Source organism: Nomascus leucogenys, chromosome 1a (assembly GCF_006542625.1).
Source record: "Nomascus leucogenys isolate Asia chromosome 1a, Asia_NLE_v1, whole genome shotgun sequence".
Taxonomy (NCBI): Eukaryota; Metazoa; Chordata; class Mammalia; order Primates; family Hylobatidae; genus Nomascus; species Nomascus leucogenys.
Window position 1 is genome coordinate 91813197 of NC_044381.1, and position 20322 is coordinate 91833518.

Consider the following 20322-nt stretch of genomic DNA (forward strand, 5'->3'; position numbering starts at 1 on the left):
AACGTGTCCAAGGTGGGAAGGAGCTAGGTTCATTCAAGGAATTAAAAAGGAAAGAACCTGAGAATATGTGTGTGGGCAAAGGCAAGAGCAGCTAGGGAGGAGGCTGGAGTGATGGACAGCAAAGGCCAAAGAAGGCAAGTCCTGGAAGACTCAGATACCCAAGGAGAGGTATGTCTGCAACACACTGGTTGAGGCTGAGGTCAGATCTTTCCTTTAAATAGATTTTGAGCATAGCATCTAATACCTACCATTGTGTTGTCTTCCTACATAAGGGGGGGGGGAATAGTATAATAAATGGAGCAATTTTTGTTGAAATGTGTCTGCTTTGGACAATATCAATGTTATGGAACCTTCTTATAATTAGTCTTTTGGCTTGGAAGAGTTTTCACTGTAGCCCCAAAATAAAGAAGGAGCAGAAAAAAAAATAATAACTGAGATAAGCAAAAGTGAGATAAAGCAGAGGATATCATTTTGCTTAACCTGTCTCTTACTTAGAATATCAGTGTGCCTAGTGGATAGGAATCAAGCCATTGAAGAGGAAAAAAAATGTGTATTTGTATTTTTTTAAGTCTCCTCTGAATATAATAGCAAAGTGGTAGTGAGAATTTTCAGGAACAGCTAAGCAGTAAGTCAAGCTTTACAAGCTCTAAGCAGCAGTGATAAAGAGAATACAAATTCATGGGAATCGTTGTAGAGTTGTGTGTGTGTGTGCATGCTTGTGTGTGTACTTGTGTGTGGCTTTGTCACAGATCTACCAGAAAATACTGTGGCTTCCTTTAATATTTAATGAACTTGTAGAGAAAAGTGAAGAATATTGGTTATGTTTTTTGAGTTTTAGTTTAGGTTCTAGAGTTTTACTTTTGAAAATATTACTGCAATGTTAGCGTACAAAAGAATTTTAAGTCACGATTTTGTTTAAGAACATTCCTTTTTGAGTACTATGGGTATATTTGTGAAAATTGTTATTCACATTCATCATACATGCATGCTCTTTTCACCTTCCTCTTCTATTCTGCCTTTATTCCGTTCACCCTGTGTTCCTTTATTGGGTCTTCTCTCCAGCTGACATGCATACACCAGCTTCTGAAGCTCTGTGATCTTCTCTGACTGTGCAAATTAGGGCCCTATAGAAAGTCTCAGCTTCACATGGTCTCCTCCTGTCTGAGATCCAGACCCCTAGGAACTGGGCCAGGATGAGTCTCAGGCATAGATAAGAGAGGCAAACACTCAAGACTTGGAGGTACTTTTTCATGCTCTCCTCACCCCTGCTGTGCAAATAGATTTCCACCCATAGCTTTTCTTAAAAGTGTCTTGTAGATTAATGCATTTCAATCTTTAAGTGAAGAATATTGAAATTCATGTACTTAGAGATGTTCTGTGTTAAGATATGTGTAGAGAAAACTTGAACTGTGATTTTCCTCTACTCTCACACCACAATAATCGTCAATACAGAAGACTTCTGTGACCATATTTGGGGGTGGGGAGAGTTCTCCCCATACACCAAGAAGTGGACACCAACTGAGTGTCCTCTAATTCAGTTCCAACATTATCTACCCAGAGATAGTGTCATATCCCACAGATTGATGGCTCAGTCCCCAAGACTTCCCCCAACCCCCAACATACCAGTGGAAAGTTCAGCCCTCCAGAAATTCTGATCAAAGTGCTGAACTTTTGGCTTCAAGTTGGGGTTCCCATGTCCCCCTCTTTGGGTTGGATTAATATGCTGGAGCAGATCACAGAGCTCAGGGAAACACTTACTTACATTTGCTGGTTTATTAAAAAGGATATTGTAAAGGATACAGATGAAGAGATGCACAGGGAGAGAAATAGCGTAAGGGGCGTGGGGCTCCCATGCCCTTCCTGGGTGTGTCACCCTCCAGTAACCTCCATGTGTTCAGCTATCTGGAAAGTCACTGAACTCTGTCCTCTTGGGGTTTTATGGAATCTTCATGATGTCAGCATTCATTCCCCCGCAGTATAGGGTGGGACCCTCTCATGGGAGAGTCTTAAGACTCACAATCAGAAAGGCAGGCGAACATTAGAGTCCTGCTTTAGGGCAGGTGAAAGCAGAGCAGAAAGTCAGAGGCTGCCCCTGAGGCCTAACACACCCAGCATTATAACCAAGGAAGGGCTATGGGAGTTAGAAGCCAGGAGCTCTGGATGAAAACCAGTATATATCATAACTCTACAAGATGTTAATGCCTGTGTATATTTTGTATGAATTAGTATATCAGATATCTTTCCAATTCAATAGCTAACAAAAATGGGGATAGGTGGAGATGGACACATGTAGTGGGGAGCCTTTGTGTGGAGGCTGTTACATATGACTGAGAATTACCAGAATATTCTTATCTAACATTTAAGGCCCTTAACTTACTCATAGTATGCATCTTCTGCTTCTATTAGAATTTTAAGTAAACACAATTATTTGCCCTTACATTATTATTATGACTTCAGTAAATTGATTAATAACCAATATATTCAAAAGCAAAGGGTTTTTCTAAGAAACATATTTTTGATATTTTCTACAAATATAGTTTTAAATAAAATATCTATTATAAGTTTTAAAATGGCTAATCTGATTTTCTGTCTTTTCTTCATCTTTATATATTTGTCATTTATCAGTGGCTCCCATCTCAGTATAATATCTAGATAAAATATATTTTCTCCTTTTTAAATACTTTTATATTCTCATCTGTTTTTATGGCATGTTACTGCATGTCTCCAGAGGCACACAGCATTTTTATTTTCAAGTAAATTTATATTAGTTACAGTCTCCAGCTGTTTTAGATATAGGATCATTTCCTGTTGGTACTGTTTCCAGGACAATTCTTTTTTTCCTTCTCACAAAAATGAAAAATGTAATTTAACAAAGACATCCTATAATTGCCTTCATATCTAGCAATCTAAATACTTTATTTTATTTAAAACATCTGTCTACATAATATCTAGTGATTGTCCAGGGGTATATCATTCTTGAGAAAGGCAGCTGCTGTCATTTTTATTTAATTTATAAGGAACCATCAAAAATGCATCCTTAATATAGAGTCTTATGCCACTATGTCATATGTAAGATTTTTTTATGAGGATATGTTACATTTTTGGTGCTTGCAATTAATTTAGGCTTTTTTTCAGATTGGAAAAGACCATCATTTTAAAAATCACTATGGAATTATTTTGTAAGAATAGTAATCTTTTGCTACAGATATAAAATTATAATGCAAATGGTGGTATGCTCCTCTACTCATGTAACTAGCCTTACACAGGAATCATATTTTAATTGCTAAGCTTTTTTAATGTCATTTGTCTGTAGTGCACTTTCTTTTCATTTATAATAAAAAGTAAAGTCTTTTTATTGTGACGTCTTTCTGCTGATTAGAGCAGTCAGTTGATATTTTCTTGTTATTTTTCAGAAAATGCATGGAGAAATATAGCAGCTTCTAGAAAAGCTCGTTTTGAGGGTAATACTGAAATTTGCTTGTAGAGGAACCAATTTGTAAATTCTGTTTATTGTGCATGACCCTCGGAGCCTAAAATGGAGTGTTTAACTTTTAATAGATTTTATCAATTTAGGCTCAGCTGAATGCCAAAAACAACAGATACCCAGGTTTACAATAGTGTGTCTAAATGAGATAGTTTACCTTTTCCAAGGAAGTAATCAAAATATTCCTTTTTGGAACACTAAGAGTATGAAAGAGAAATGATTATGGTTCCCTACTGACACACTGTTATGATTGACAGGAAAAACCAACATGCATGCCACCTGAGACATCTTGTTCAGGAACTTTCTGGAGGGTAGTAAATTGGTGTTGGCACAAACACAAAAAAATAAAATGACTTGATTCAGCACTTTTCAATTCTAAATCCCCAAACACTAAAGAAAGAAGTAAATATTCATCAAATGATCAAAATTTATATTGATTTTTATTCTACATTAGCAGCTCAAAGTCGAGATTCTTGACAGGGTGGGTGTAGGTTTGAATGATTCTCTTTGAAATGAGGATATAGGCGCTGAGCTGAGTGCTACTGTGCATTCCTGAACCATAGGTCCTGATTATTAGAACCCTAGGAGGCTAAATTTTTAAAAGAACAGTATAAAGACACACTTGTTTAGTTCTGTTTTGATAACTAAATTGTTATTATTAGTATGTAAAGTAATTCTTGTTGTCCCTGCCTCATTCTTTTCTCTCTATCACCATTTAAGGAAAACTATTTTATAGATTTCAAAGGAACTAGTGTGCACGTCTTGCAGTCATAGAGTTAATAGCAGCATTTGCCAGCATAATTGTACTTAGGAAGGAAGTGCCAGTTCTGCAGGGCAAGAGAAACTAAGATTGTATCTTCCTATTATACATCTTTGATGTTTAGTTTCTACCAGAAAGTAAATAAGGATTTGCTGTAGAGGAATTTAGAAGATGGGAATAAGAATGCTGCCATAGAATATAAACAGAGGATGCCTATGTCATTGTGCAGAGATTTGCTAAGGAAACAGTAATGGAGTGACATCAAAAATTCTAATCATCGTCTTCAGTCCACACAGTATAATTGCACTCCCTTCCCACCCTAGCTCATGACATAAAATGCTGAATTTTTAATGATTTTAACTACATGCATTACAAAAAGGAGAGGGTGGTAGTAGATAAAAGCTCTTCACAAATGCAATAGTTTGATATGTTTGTTTGATGTATTTGTTCTTCATGTTTGTTAGCTGGAGGTGTTTTGTTGCTGTTATTTTTAATAAGCATCTCATCTGTCATTAAAATGGAGGAAAGGATGTTTTTCTTTATGCACAAAAAAAAGAAATAATGGAAATGGTGTTAATGTTAATTTCTCAACTTTGTGTTTAAATGTTTACCATTTAACAGATATCATTAAGGACACAGCTTTAAATTTGAATTTCCTAAACATTATAGTGAATGTTTCTAATAATTTGCAAACAACAGGTCAATAGAAATAAAAATGAATTTTTAAAGTAATGTATTATTTTTTACTTAAATCATTTATCTTTTGCAGTTCTCCTGACTTTATTAGATGTGAGATTTATAAATAAACCTTGAGAACCTAAGGCTAGGTTTTTTTGGAACTGCCAATATGATCAGTTTTATGATTAGTTTTGTGATTATGATTAGTCTTGTGATAATAGTTTAATGATCAGTTTTATGATTAGTTTTATATCCTAATGTACAAAGATTAGTATATGCAGTGGTCTTTGCTGAGTAATAATATTGAAATAGCTTTGATATTATTAAATTTTTGATATATACTTAATTTTTGATAAGAAAAGATATTTACATTTTTTAATACTTTTATAACTGTCTTATACAATAATTAAAATAACATTCAACAAACTTAGTAAGTGTTTCTTTGGCAATATCTTTGAAGTATAATATTGGTCTTACCCTTGAATGAATATTTGAGCTACTATTATGTAGTATAGTTTTTCTGTGATTCTAGATTATACATTCGCTGAGGATTGATACTGTGTCTGATCCAGATTTGTTTGTATCATGCACAATGTCTTACCCCTAAGAGACACTCAAGATGTATTTGTTGAATGAGTAAATGAAGGGCCTGAATCAACTTTACACCAAATAATTACGTTGCTCCTTTAGTCCTATGACTCCCTGCTCTGATTCTGTAGAAGGAAGCTTTGGCATCCGTGCAGGACTAGAAGAACAACATGAGATTCTCATTCATTGTAATACCAAATGTTATTTGTATTTAGCCAGAATGTAGCTAATCATGGTATGTGAATAAATGCCTGTGGAGAGTTTGTTTCTGGACAAAGGAAGTGCACTTAGAATAAGGTGAGTTATTTTAGGAAATTATGAACCACCAACAATGACAGCAAAAGCAGAAACACACAAAATAAACATGATCTTAGAAAAAAGCAGTGGAAAGGTAATAATTCTAAATCCTGGAATGAGTATGGGCACTCTGCCAAACAAAAGAGTAGATATTTCCAAGTGTATTCATCCATTCTCACGCTGCTAATAGACATACCCAAGACTGAATAATTTATGAAGGAAAGAGGTTTAATTGACTCACAGTTCTGCGTGGCTGGGGAGGCCTCAGGAAACTTACAATCATGGCAGAAAGTAAAGTAACCACATCCTTCTTCACATGGTGGCAGCAAGAAGAAGTGCCAAGCAAAAGGGGGAAACGGAGGTGGGCGCGGTGGCTCACCCCTGTAATCCCAGCAATTTGGGAGGCTGAGGTGGGCAGATCACTTGAGGTCTGGAGTTTGAGACCAGCCTGGCCAACATGGTGAAATCCTGTCTCTATTAAAGATACAAAACTTAGCTGGGTGTGGTGGTGGGTGCCTGTAATCCCAGCTACTGGGGAGGCTGAGGCAGGAGAATCGCTTGATCCCAGGAGGCAGAGGTTGCAGTGAGCCAAGATCTTGCCGCTGTACAGCGGCCTGAGTGACAGAGTGAGACTCTGTCTCAAAAAAAAAAAAAAAAAAAGCCCCTTATAAAACCATCAGATCTCATGAAAACTATCATAAGAATGGCAGGAGGGTAACTGCCCCCAGGATTAAATTACGTCCCACTGGGTCCCTCCCATGACACATGGGGATTATGGGAACTACAATTCAAGATGAGATTTGGGTGGGGACACAGCCAAACCATATCACCAAGCGTAGATTCTAATCAACCCTGGAAGTCCTTGGCAGGGTCCCTGAGGGTCTTGAGACCTGAAGGTCTTTCCAGAAGAAGGAAGCATTCTGGACTAGTGGCTAAAGGGGATACTATTAGGAGGAAAGAAGGGAAACACAGTAACTATTTTTGTAAGGAAGCAAAGGAAAAGACAGGTGCTTAGATATACTGCATTGAAGGTAAAAAAGATTGTGTAGTAAAAGAAGGAAGTAAGAGATTGTGTAGTAAAAGATTGTGTAGTAAAAGAAGGAAAATGTAAAAGTAAAAGATTGTGTAGTAAAAGAAGGAAAATGTCCCCAAGTAACAAAATTATTACCAAAAAAGTAGGGTTTCCTCCCATAATATTGAAGGATCCCTGTGATCTTGAGCTAGTGTGGACTCTTCCAAATACAAACTCTGCCACTGTTGGTGTCTCCTCCAAAAGCCCAAATGGCTCATGAATTAAAGAAGCTTTTTTTTCTTCTTTTTTTTTCCTAGGAAGAATAGTAAACAAGTTCTATATTTCAATTATTTTATTTTCTGTCAAAGAAAAAAGTCTCCTTCTTAAGGGAGAATAAAGCCAACAATTTTTAAAATGAAGCTGAGGCTTCAGCCTTCAAACTATCTGTTTTATTTCTTTGTACATTTGAAATCATTTTAGATGTTCAAACTCAGTAAAATTTATTCAATTTGTATTGAGTGTCTTATCACATATGCTGTGCTGGGTGCTAGGGATAAAGCAGTAAACACATAAACAAAACCTCCTGTCCTCATGGAGCTTTCAATTCACTGAGGGAAGATGGACAATATAAAAAAAAGTAACATGTTCAGCTACAAGTGATAAGTATATAGAAAGGAGGATAGGGATTTCTAGGGGTGGGGGTGAGTTGTAGTTTTAAGTAGCAGGTCAGGGAAGACTTGGATGCAAGAGGATATTTCAGCAAGGACTTGATAGACGTGAGGGACTGAGCTGTCATGCAAACAGAAGCAAATGCCCCGAGAGCACACCCACCAGCCCCGCTGAAGCAGGCTAGACTAGGTTGAGGACCGGAGGACTGACCACTGCATGAGGAATGTGGACTAAAATCTGATTGGAGTGTGTTCAAGAGAGAAAGAGGAGGTATGTTGTAAACAGCAAGTATAAACAATTCAAGTAAAAATGGTTTTGCTATAATGGAGAACCGAGAAATGGAAAAATGACTAGAAGATAGATTGGTGGCAATGGATTATTTTTCTTTTTCTCTTTGCATTTTTTTTTTTTTTTACCATTGGAAAAACAAGAGCATTTTTTTGGGCTAATGTGCAATAGGAATAATACAGTAGAGAAGAAAAAACTTGATGCAGGAAAGAAAGGCAATTTGGGGGGGTGATCATCTTTGTGTAGGTCAGGGAAGTCTGGTACCAAAATGCAAGGGATTAGCCTTAGAAATATGGACAGCTTCTGTAGAAACAGAAGGAATAGCAGAGGACGTGGACCCAGATGCAGATAGGCAGTAGTAGATGTGGTGAGAACCACGAAGTCTAGTATGAGTGAACAGGGAGATCTACAATGGTATGAGTTAAGAAAAAGTAAAATTGATTTTAATATTTTCAGGATGCTTAACCCAACAAAGAATTCTGGGACATGAAGTGATAAATCAGTCAAATTAGCAAAAGGCAAACTAAAAATTGCTTTTTAGGACAAAGATAAAGCATTTGATCTATATGTGATTATAAAAGTGCTTATGTGTTTAATCTTTCGAGATGATTAGATTGACTGAAATTTCCTCCCCCAAATGTGTTACACACTATTTTATTATTAGTTACACACACAAGATCAGAGGGAAGTATATGACTGAGTAATGATCCAGGCGTTGAATTTGGGTCACCACATACCAAGCCAAATTTCCATAAAATATTTTAGCAAACTGCATTTTGTGTCCTTATTAAATTATTAATTATTAATTTGTAGTCTGAATTTGAAAAGGAGTATCTCTAGTGATTTAGGTGCTAAATGCATACAAAATAAAGGGGGGAAACATGCTATTATTGATAAGTAGCAAAGCAATTGTATTAAATCTCAGATGAGAAGGCAGCATTTCTAACATGATTAGGCTGCCGTAACAAAATACCACAGACTGTGTGGCTAAACAGCAGAAATTATTTCTCACAGTTCTGGAGGCTGGAAGTCCAAGATCAATGTGTCTGCAGGTTTGATTTCAGATGAAGCCTCTCTCCTTGGCTCACAGATGGCTGCCTTCTTGCTGTGTTCTCATATGGCTGTTCCTCTGTGCATGCACACTTCTGGTATCTCTTCCTCTTCTTATAAGGACACCGATACTATTGGATTGGGACCCCACCCTTGTGACCTCATTTAACCTTTATTGCCTTCTTAAAGATTCTATCTCCAAATATAGTCACATTGGGGGTTAGGGCTTCAACATAGGAATTTGGGGGTGAGGGGACATAATTCAGTCCATAATATTATGTTAAAAGTTTACCAGAGGTACTAGTTACTAGAATCTCTTAGGCATTCCCACTATTTGGTATGGTGGGCATCCAGCCTGATAGGAACTACTGATTCAACTTCTCGATGCAACTTTCTCCAAGTACACCAGCCAGTAGGAGCTATACCAGCATATTTGGACTAATCCAGTAGGCGACTATCTTGTCATGACAGAAAAAGAGAGATAGAGGAAGATTAAGGCCATCACAGAAATGACAGTAGCTTCCACTGGCACTTCATTGTGGCCAAGATAGTGTACAAATTTTCTAACTTGGCATCCTCCGTCATCTATCCACTTTAGCCTCTAAATCCAAATACCCCAAAGCTCCAGCCACCATTCTCTGAACATACCACATCCTTTCACAACTCTGTGCCCCTGAACAAATGAGTTACTCTGTCTATAAAGATATCTATCTGTTTCTTCACCTGACAAGGTCAGACCCATTATCTCAGTTTTGGCTCCAATGCCACTTCTATCAAGCCTTTGCTCCCTACCCCCAACCCCCACCTTCAAACAATAAATTATTTTTATTTCTCATCCTTCCCTACAATAATTTCACTTGGACACTTGTAGTTATCTGTTGGCATGGCTTTCTCTTCTACCACACTGCGGTGCCTCAGGAGAAGTAACTAAGTTTTCTTCTTCCTTGTTCCCACAGTTCTTAGTACAGTTCTTGAGATGTGAGAAAGTCTCAGTAAACATATGAGTAATAAATGGATGAATGCGGCCGGGTGTGGTGGCTCATGCCTGTAATCCCAGCACTTTGGGAGGCTGAGGCAGGTGGATCATCTGAGCCCAGGAGTTCAAGACCAGCCTGGCCAACCTGGTGGAACCCCATCTCTACTAAAAATACAAAAATTAGCTGGGCGTGGCAGCAGGCACTTGTAATCCCAGCTACTTGGGAGGCTGAGGTAGGAGATTCGCTTGAACCTGGGAGGTGGAGGTTGCAGTGAGCCAAGATCGTGCCACTGCACTCCAGCTTGGGCAATAGAGTGAGACTCCATCTCAAAATAATAATAATAATAATAAATGGATGAATGCAAGAATGTACAACTCATCCACTGAGCAATTATTTACTGAGCCTCTGTCATGTTCCAGATATTGCCAGGGTACTGGGAATGCAAAATGGCAAAGGAGACAGAAACAATCCTTTATGGAGTTTGGGGTCTAGAAAAAGAGACAGAAAAAAATGTAAACCAGCAAATGCAAGAATTTTAAATTTTGATATGTGTTATGAAGGAAATTAATCTGGATCTGAAATAGAGGAAAAATAGAGTGGATCTACTTTTGATAAGTTAGGCAAGGCCTCTCTGAGAAGTAGAATGTCAGCTGAGAGCTGGAAAGATGAGAAGACATTAGCAAGACAGTGTTCCAGTGAAAGGGAACAACATGTGCAAAGGTCCTGAGGCAAGAAAGGGCTGTTTAAAGAACTAGAATGTTTAAAGTGTTGAAATAAGGCAAGGATGACAGGGGCATGGTGACCAAGAGGGAGACTGGTAGGAAACGTGGCCTAAGGTCAGCAGGAACCAAATATCCTAGGCCATGGGGAGAATTTTGTTTTTTTAGGTCTGAATGCAGCCTAAAACCAGCTCATGTTTTATAAAGACTACTTTGGCCACTATAGGAGAAGAGATTAGAGGTCTAGGAATGAGCGAAGGGAGATACATGTTAGAAGATATTTGCAGAATCGAGCCCACAAACAACAACACACCAGTGATCTCAACTGTGATTCAAAAAGATCATTGAACAGTAAATAAAGTGAATTTTGGGAGGGAGAATGACTGATAATCCATTACATTGGGTGAGCCAGTGGTAATGAAGGCCTAGACTACAGTAAGTGAAAACTGATCTTTTTTCTCTTCTCATTGTCAGCTCTCTCCCATGGCATTCACACTCCATCTCCTAATGGCAACCGTTGCCTGTAGGTTTGTATTTCAATACTAATATTTCCACCTGCTTGCTGAATATCTCATTCTGAGAATTCCACCAGTACCTTAAATTAATAGACTCAAATAAATCCAGCCGATTTCTCCCATCCACTTGAATTGCTGTTCCTATATTCCTACTCCTATTGATGGCATCATGGGTCTTTTAGTGACCTAGAAGGGAAGAGGGGATTCCATCACCAAGTCTTCTTCCCTAGCCCCCTATTTAATGAGTAAGTTGCCAAAGTATTTTGATTGTGCATCTTAAATATTATTTAATCATGCTAAGTTTCCATTTGTAAAATATAGTCACTTTTGAAAGTATCCATTGTTATAGATGCTAATAATTTTTTTTAACCTGAGATTGTTACTGTTTTTAAAGAACTAAATTTTCTTCAACTCTTTCTCTTAAAAATTTATCTTTGGACTAAAATATAGTATGAGAAAAAGTTAAGATAGTCTGCAGAGAGATTTAGACTGGCAAAGCCATTCAACCTTAGCAGGAGGAACTACTTTGGTTCTATTTTTATCATCTCATTTGGGAATGAATCACTGAAAACAGAAATAGAAATAGAGGTGGATAAGAAAGACCTGGGCCACCTAATTCATCTCCTTGTTAGTGCCGGGAAGTTTCCTTTGTCAAATGCTTGTGAGATATTATGCAGTAAAAGTCATAGATTATGACATTTCAATCATTTTTTAAGGTGACTAATTATTTTTCGAGTTACTCTCAGCTTTGTTCTCTGAATTTCTTTTCACATATCCCTGTCATATGTGAAGTTTATCTCTTTGTACACAGAAGTGGCTGAGAATCACTGAAATGAATGCAGATTATTTTTCTGTAATGGTGTTGAGTCTAGATGTAGTTGACTTCTCTCGTTAGGATTGTTTTTGTGACCAGTGGCACACATTTGTGAGGTCATTATCCACAATGAATCATGGTCCAGCTTGTGACTTAGGATGGCTAAAAACTAACAGGAACCTTTAGATATCAAACACGTCCCTTGGTACCTAATGGCACAAATGCATTATTCTAATTGGGTCAGTGGAATACTTAGTGTGGGTGTCATACTCGTTAAACTTTGTGGCTTTGCAGTGGAAGTAAAGGGGTGACATTTGAGAGGAGTATTGTTCTTAAGTTCTTTGACTATTGCTCAATATCTCTGTAATCTCAATTTTCTCATAAAAATTTGTATGTTCTTTTAAAAGATTTTTTCTGTTGTGTTTCTGATTGTTGACTCTTTACATTTAGTTTTATCCTTTTAAAAATAAAATATTATTACATCAGTAGTTATTATTCTTTCAGGTTGCATGATGTTTGCAAACCTCTTAGTTGGCAGTCTTCTATATGTGCTGTTAACATTCTGCATACCTCCTCTTCCACATCATCAATAAAGATACTAACATCACTAGATCTAGCATTTTCTTTGTGCCTTGCCACCAGCCATACCCCCTACTCCCAACTGAATGTACTCCATATAACATTATCCTTTGTTTATAGTGTTTGACATAATTCTTAATCCAATTGAGTGTCTTCTTATTCAAGTCAATTAGTTTGGGCAAGAACAGTTCACACGAACCAACAAATAGATTGCAGTTTTGATCTGATTTCTGAAACTTCAATTATATAACTATAGCTTTTTTTTTTTTTTTTTTTTTTTTTTTGAGACGGATTCTCGCTCTGTCGCCCAGGCTGGAGTGCAGTGGCGCAATCTCAGCTCACTGCAAGCTCCGCCTCCCGGGTTCATGCCATTCTCCTGCCTCAGCCTCTCCGAGTAGCTGGGACTACAGGCGCCCACCAGCACGCCCGGCTAATTTTTTTGTATTTTTAGTAGAGACGGGGTTTCACCGTGGTCTCGATCTCCTGACCTCGTGATCCGCCCGCCTCGGCCTCCCAAAGTGCTGGGATTACAAGCGTGAGCCACTGCGCCCGGCCATAACTATAGTTATTTTAACAGTGTTTCTTTAAGTTCTTTCTCAGCAAACCAGAGCATTCATAATTAAGTACTTACAAAAAGCAACAACATAGGAATTCTAGAATGGTTTGAGACCTCATTTTTCTTTTTTTCTTTTCTTTTTTTTAAATTGAGAAAGTGTCTCACTTTGTTGCCCAGGCTGAAGTGCAGTCATACAATCTTGGCTCACTGCAACTTCCGTCTCCCAGGTACAAGTGATTCTCCTGCCTCAGCCTCCCAAGTAGCTGGGACTACAGGCATGCGCCCGGGTAATTTTTGTATTTTTAGTAGAGATGGGGTTTCGCCATGTTGGCCAGGCTGGCCTTGAACTCCTGACCTCAAGTGATCCACCCACCTCAGCCTCCCAAAGTGCTGGGATTGCACGCATGCGTCACCACACCCGGCCTGCAAGACCTCATTTTTCATAGGCTACCCATTTCCTTTATAGAGTCCTAATTTGGAATTTAAGCAGCTGCCACTTTATAATATTCACTTTTTCTCCATAGTCGAGGCTGTAAAACTAGAGATCAGGCGAAAGGCCTTGGTCAGCTGTGGATACTAAGAGTAGAAGGTCACATCTGACCTAACTTTTCTTCTTACGTGTTATAGAATTCTGGCAACTACTCAACAGCTGACCCAGAAATGTTCTTCCTAGAATATATAATAAAATTGTAAAGTAGAGATTTCAAGGTTTATCAGAAATGTTAATGGACATGCTTGGATTTAGTGAAGCACACTAAAAGAAGAGTCCTTTGGTCTACAATGTACATGAACTCAGCTTTGCTCCTTTCCCTTTACTACGGCCAAGCATGTCCCTGAGAAGATATCATTCTCAGTCTCATCTGGTGTTCTAGGGAACCTGAAAGCCACAGGAATCACAACAGCTGCAATAAATAAAGCATCTATTCAATACAGTTTCATGCCAAATATTATCCAGCATTCTTTTGGCCTTGGTTTGATAGAAAACAGCATGGTGAACTTACCACCTCCCCTTTACTACAGTAAGCCCTAAGTATGAAAGATTTAACAATTCAAACCTGCATGTAAACAAAATCACTATTTGCATTACTTTAAAATCATTAAGACAGTAACACAGACAAACAAAAAATGTAATAAAGTCTATTGTGATTATTGAAGAGGTACTGGAATTAACACTAGGCTTTTTTATTCTCCATAGGGAAAATAGTAGAAAAGTATTTAGAATATGTGTCCATGCAAATGTGTGGGTTGGAGGGGGATTTTTAAAAAATAAGTGCTACACATGTGACAACATAAGGAAGAATATTATTAAGGAATTTCACAGAATTTTTACATAAAGTCTTATCATGCAGTATTATGATCTCAGGGATATTTTGTGATATTTACAGAGCCTTCTGAGGGTTCATTTATTCAGGTCATATTTTAAGGAGGAACTTATAAGATTCAGGTCTAAAATATAATTCTGTAATATGCCCAACTGATCCCATTAAATCCAACTCGAAAAGGAGCAGTATAATGATGTGAAGAATTCCCATTCTTTGAATTGTTACACCTCACTTGAAATGCATTCCTTCTGGATTAAAACAGCAATTTCTCTTTGTTTCTCTTTCCAGGCTGAGGTTCAACTATGCTACCTGGAAGCACAAAGTGATGCTGTTGAGCAGATGTCCCTCAAGCTGTACAGCGAGCAATATACCAGCAGCAGCAAGCGAAAGGAAGAGTTTGCTGATATGTCAAAAGTTCATTCAGTGGGAAGCAATGGGTAGGGAACTATTCTTTTTGTTGTTTTATTCTCACTAATCTATTTTTTCAATGATTTTCCACTGGTAGGTGTTAGGAAGGTATTTCCTCTTTAGCTAACAGACAAGGAGAAGCTCAGTAGACTAGGCATTTACGTTCTTTTCCGTTTGTGCCAGAATTGAAGACTGTGGATTTCATCAGCATCTGCCATCTAACCCAGAACTTTCTGACTCATTATTAATTTTTAAAATACAGTGTTGTGATTTTATAAGTGTTTTTGTGACTACTACTACTACTACTGCTACAATGTGCCTTTAGTATTGATCTGTCTTCTTTATAAATTTTTTCCATGTATTTGCTCTTTTTTAGATTTCACAATTTATTTTAAAGCCTATTTAAGGACTTTTAAACACCAGAACCACATTGGAAACTTAGAAGAACATAATTTTCCTGAATAATGTAGAAATTTAATAATTGTTTAGAGACCATGGGCTAGCCACTTAGCTTCACATGAAATCAATTGGAATAGACTAGCTCTTGAATTATCTATGGTATGTGAAAGGACCCAACACCTTCAGTGACCCATCAACAATTTCATTCAGCCTGAGACATATGGCTGTATTTATATTATACTAACTATTCATACTGTTGAACAGTCAAGTCACATATTTAGATAATTCCAAATGATTTTTAAAATTATGTGAACATTGTCTAAATATATGTGTATTTATATCATTGAGCAGATAATTTTGCAAAGCTAAATATGTATGTATATATATGTATATGTGTATGTTTTTTAAAAGTATATATATATTTTTTCTTTTTTCCAGCCCAATTGTAGTATTTAATAGGTGATTTTAGAGAGTAAAAGGTTAGTGATGAAATTGAATTATTTCATAGTATTAATAATTTGATAATAGTTATGCTCATAAAAATGGAAACAGTAACCTATTTTACTTTTAGACTTGTACCAGACAACACAAAGGAGAAACTATTCCCCAAAGTTACATTACATGTTAATAACATTATATAAACCTATGGGATGTAACTCTAGCCAAAATATTTCTTAAAGTGACAAGAGGAAAGAAGCCTTTTCATGCACTTGTTTGCATTTATTTTTTTTTAAGTGCTTATAGTTCTGACTGGAACTACAATCTTCATATAAAGTTTTGGGATAAATTAAGTACACTGATGAAAAATTCTTTCTTATTATAAAAACCCAGTGTCTAAGAATTTAGGAAATAACTCCTGTATTCTTAGTCATTGAGAGTCATAATTCTGTTTAGGAAATGAAAAGGGAGTTTTCAAGTTTTCACATTTACCTATTTCTATAACTTGTTGCTCTATCAGTATATTTTAATACATGAGACATATTATATATGTAGTCAATTCATCTTACTTGATTCAGTAATCATTTATTCACCAGAGGAAAAACATAGCAGCAAATAAGAAAGAAAAGGTTAAATCTTGAAGCATGAACAATAAACTGCTTTGAGGCCTTAATGTGCTTTAATTTCTCTAAATGCCTAAATAGCCTCTGGTGTACATGCAAGCACAAACTTTAGGTCACATTTTCATGTTTTGTAAAAGCCCTGGGGTTTGAGCAGTACCACGTGCTTCTGACCCCAGATTCCAGCGCTCCAACCTGAGCACTCACTCTGGGCTCCACAAATCATAAATCTGCCCTGGGAATTGCTTAGTTAACAACAAGCATTGTTCTGTGAAGTGGGAGTAGGTGAACTTGCCTGATATCCTTTGTTTATGCTCCTTGGGGTACTGAAGGCTGTGCATTGTGCAGAAATTTAAGAGTGCACTGAAAGAAAGCCAGCTATTTAATACTAAGGACAAAAACCATATACTCCTTTCTATTTTCTGTTTACATACAGAAAAGCATTGTTTGAGAAATGCATGTGGGTGAGGTTATCTGGGGTGTCCTGCCCTTAAAACTCTCTGTTCCCACAGTAAAATCCTTAATTCTAAAGCCTTAAGAAACTAGCTTTGTAAAATTATCTGCTCCAATGATACATAAACTTCATTAATCATTCTTTTTGTTACATAGAATGAACATTGTTTCCAATAAGTAATTGTGGGAATGGTGCGGGCTTTCAAGGATCTTCATTCCACATGCAGATATCCAATACCCTAAAGAGAAAATTAAGTTGGTGATGCAATTCATATCATTTTATTTCGTTCTCATGCCTACAAGCATGCTAAAAAGATTATATGTACTAATGTAGTTGAAAAATGAATAAGACTACTCCAGGGAAGACTGAGCTGCTACACTGAATGGTGATCTTAAGTTTCTGAGAGTTTTATGGAACCAAAATAACTTTTAGAAATGAATATATAACCTCTTTAGCCTGACAAAAAGTTATGTAACAAGGTGATATATCACAGCTTATATATTATACAACCATGAATTGTGTGGTTAGCAGTTATGAATATATGTGGTAGGAAGATTTCCCTGAACATATGTGAGGCTGTATGAGTTCTAGTAACAGAGTTTGTTCACCTGTGGGGAACACTTGGCACTGGCTCCAGCATTCCAAAGTGGAACCATGGCTCCTGGAGGGACCTGCGATATGTGAGTCTCTGGTGATTATCAACAGTAGCGAAAGTCAGTGCTTTTCAATTTAGGTGAAAGCACTTATTAGTTGCCTTTTTTTAATCCAATAAGTATTCATTGAGGGCCTACTATGTGCATGGCATGATGCTCTGAGCATAGTTTATCAAGAACACTTAATTTATGCATGTTTTGTCAAGTGTAACCGTCTCTTTTTTCAGATACCTTTTCCTATTGAGAGGTTATCTGATTTTATTTTTCTAATGAATTTCAAAGATTCAGTTTAATTTGCTAAGTAGTATCATTCTTGATGTCAGAACTGAGTGTAGATTAAAAACCATGTCTTTTCTTCAGTCTATATGAAGGAGAGAACTGAGAGGCAAGGATAGAAAGTTTAAAGTGGAGCTAAGACCTCGACTCAGCACTCTGGGTCAAGAATGCAGAAGATAATCTATAAAGTCACTCTTTGCCCTCTCTGTAAGGATTTGTCTGGACTGTTAATAAGCTTTTCCCCCAAATCTGGTGTTGTGCATATTCCATACTGTATGAAATTTGAGCTAAGGTATCTTCCTACTATGGAGAAATGGAAGTCTTAAGTAGAGTTCATTAAAACCACATGGAAGTTTGGGCAAAACATTGCAGAGCAGGTTTAAATCAAAACAAAATTAACTCATTCATTAATTGACAAACTTTTTTTTTGTTGTTTTTTGAGATAGGGTCTCATTCCCATTGCCCAGGCTGGAGTGCAGTGGCATGATCTTGGCTCACTGCAGCCACAACTTCTTGGCTCAGGTGATTCTCCCACCTCAGCCTCCTGAGTCACTGAGACTACTGGGGTGGGGCACCATGCCCAGCTAATTTTTTGTACTTTTAGTGGAGACAAGGTTTCACCATGTTGCCCAGGCTGAATTTGACAAACATTTTAAAGTACCTTCTATATGTCAGGCTCTATGAAGTGCAGAGATTAAAATGGTGGAAATGAAATGGTTCCTACATTTCAGAAGCTCACTGTTTGGTAGGAGGAACCAGATCTCTGTAAACAGCGTGGAATAAAGGATTTTAAGTGTCAAGTTAGAAATCTGTGTAGGGAAGAGGGAAGGGCTCATTGAAGGCAGAGCTCAATTCTGACTGTGTCAAGTAGAATTAGAGCAGGTCAGGAAAGACAGCAGAGAGAGAGGGCTCTGGAGATGGTTTTTGAAAGAGGCCTAGGTCAGCAGAAGTGCTTTTCAATTTAACCTGAAAAACACATATTGAGCACCTACAAAAACATACCACAGTCTCCGCCTTCATTGAATTTACAGTCTAGCAAGAGAGTATGGCATGAAGCTGATATTGATCTGTGCAGTGAGAGAGAAGGGGAAATAGAGAATGCTAGGGAGCTTAGAGCAAACAGGATGAGCTCTCGAAGGCAGGGCTGCATCTCTCATGTTCACTGCACTCTCTCCTGCATCTGGTGCAGTGCCTGGCAAGTGCTAGGTACCCAATGAATGGATGCATGAATGAATAAATAAAACTGATCTGGGGCTAAAAGGGAGGAAAGGTCTGGAATCATTATACTGCTTACTGTTTCATAGGACTGAAGAGGAGGATTGAAGTTAGAGGAGGTGTGAAAAATAAGGCTTTGGAAGAAGATGAAGTCCAGAGCCAGAAGTTAATCATTGAATTCATGGTTCTTAACCAAGATAGTGCATCAGGATGACCTGTGGAGCTTTTAAGCAGAAAAAAGCCAGCCTGCCCAACCCTACTGACAATTTTGATTCAGTAGGCAGAAGAAGATGATAGTGATTAGGTTCTAATGCTCACTACCAGTTGAGAACCGTTGCTCCAGTGGCTTTCAAAGTACGGTCTCTGGACCACCAGCAGCAGTGTCTCCTAGGAATTTGTTAGAAATGTCATTTCTAGGTCCCACTTCAGACCTATTGAACTAGAAAGTCTAGGGGTGGAGACCAGCAATCTTTGTTTAACAAGCATCCCAGGTGATTCTTTTTTTTTTTTTTTTTTTTTTTTTTTTTTTTTTTTTTTTTGAGACGAAGTCTTGCTCTGTCGCCCAGGCAGTGGCGTGATCTTGGCTCACTGCAGCCTCCGCCTCCAGGGTCCAGGGTTCAAGCGATTCTTGTCCCTCAGTCTCTCAAGTACCTGGGATTACAGGTGCACGCCACCATGCCCGGCTAATTTTTGTATTTTTAGTAGAGATGGGGTTTTGTCGTGTTGCCCAGGTTATTCTCAAACTCCTAACCTCAAGTGATTCGCCCACCTCAGCTTTCCAAAGTGCTGAGATTACAGGAGTGAGCCACTGCACCCAGCCCCTCCCAGGCGGATCTAATGCTGAAGTTTGAGAAGCACCGCTTTGGGCATTAAAGACTTTTAGGTTGACAGTTAATGGAGCACGTGGAGACTAGATGGAGACTGAAGCCAGAAAATATCAGTAAACCTCAGTGTTCCATGGGATGAAGAGAGTGAGGGAGAAGGAACCATTCTGATGCCCCAGTTATTGGCTCAAAGAGAAAGAAAGCAGGAATATTTGGATTCAAATGACTTTGGTGTCATCTAACATGTAATATTTATTTAGCACCTATTAAGTGCAGGCTGCGTTAGGCACTGGGGACACAGAGGCAGTGGGACACAAAAGGTGATAGGTATATGGAAATCAGGAAAACCTTCCAGAAGAAGTGTCATGGAGGATGGCCCAGGGTCAGAAATGACAACAAGGGTGTTTCTCATAGAGGAGGCAGTGTGTGTAAACAGCCAGAATCACTAAAGGATGCCCAGCATGACTAGATTGGTAGTTTGCAACAATTATCTGCTAACTGTGTGGAGAATAGATTGGTTAGGCCCAGGCTAGACAGTGCTCAGATAAGAGGCTATTCCAGTCATTCAAATAAGAAATAGTCCCTGAGCTAAGACAACAGCAATAGAAACTGAAGGAAGGAAGCTGCATTGACAAACCTTGGTCACTAGGTAGATGGGGTTGTTGAAGGAAGGGCTATTTGAGAATGGACCTCCATATTTCAGACTTGTGCACTCTAGGAGACAGAT

The 20322-nt window shown here is 37.9% G+C and overlaps 1 protein-coding gene across 4 annotated transcripts in view; it reads left to right on the top strand.

Moving 5' to 3' along the window:
* AKAP6 (A-kinase anchoring protein 6) overlaps positions 1–20322 on the top strand; it is a 500428-nt gene that overhangs the window by 330765 nt on the left and 149341 nt on the right. For all 4 annotated transcript variants that reach the window (XM_030813201.1, XM_030813191.1, XM_030813206.1 and 1 more), the window contains one exon: positions 14597–14745. In XM_030813201.1, coding sequence (XP_030669061.1) covers positions 14597–14745 — 149 coding nt within the window. The remainder of the gene's footprint in view (positions 1–14596; positions 14746–20322) is intronic.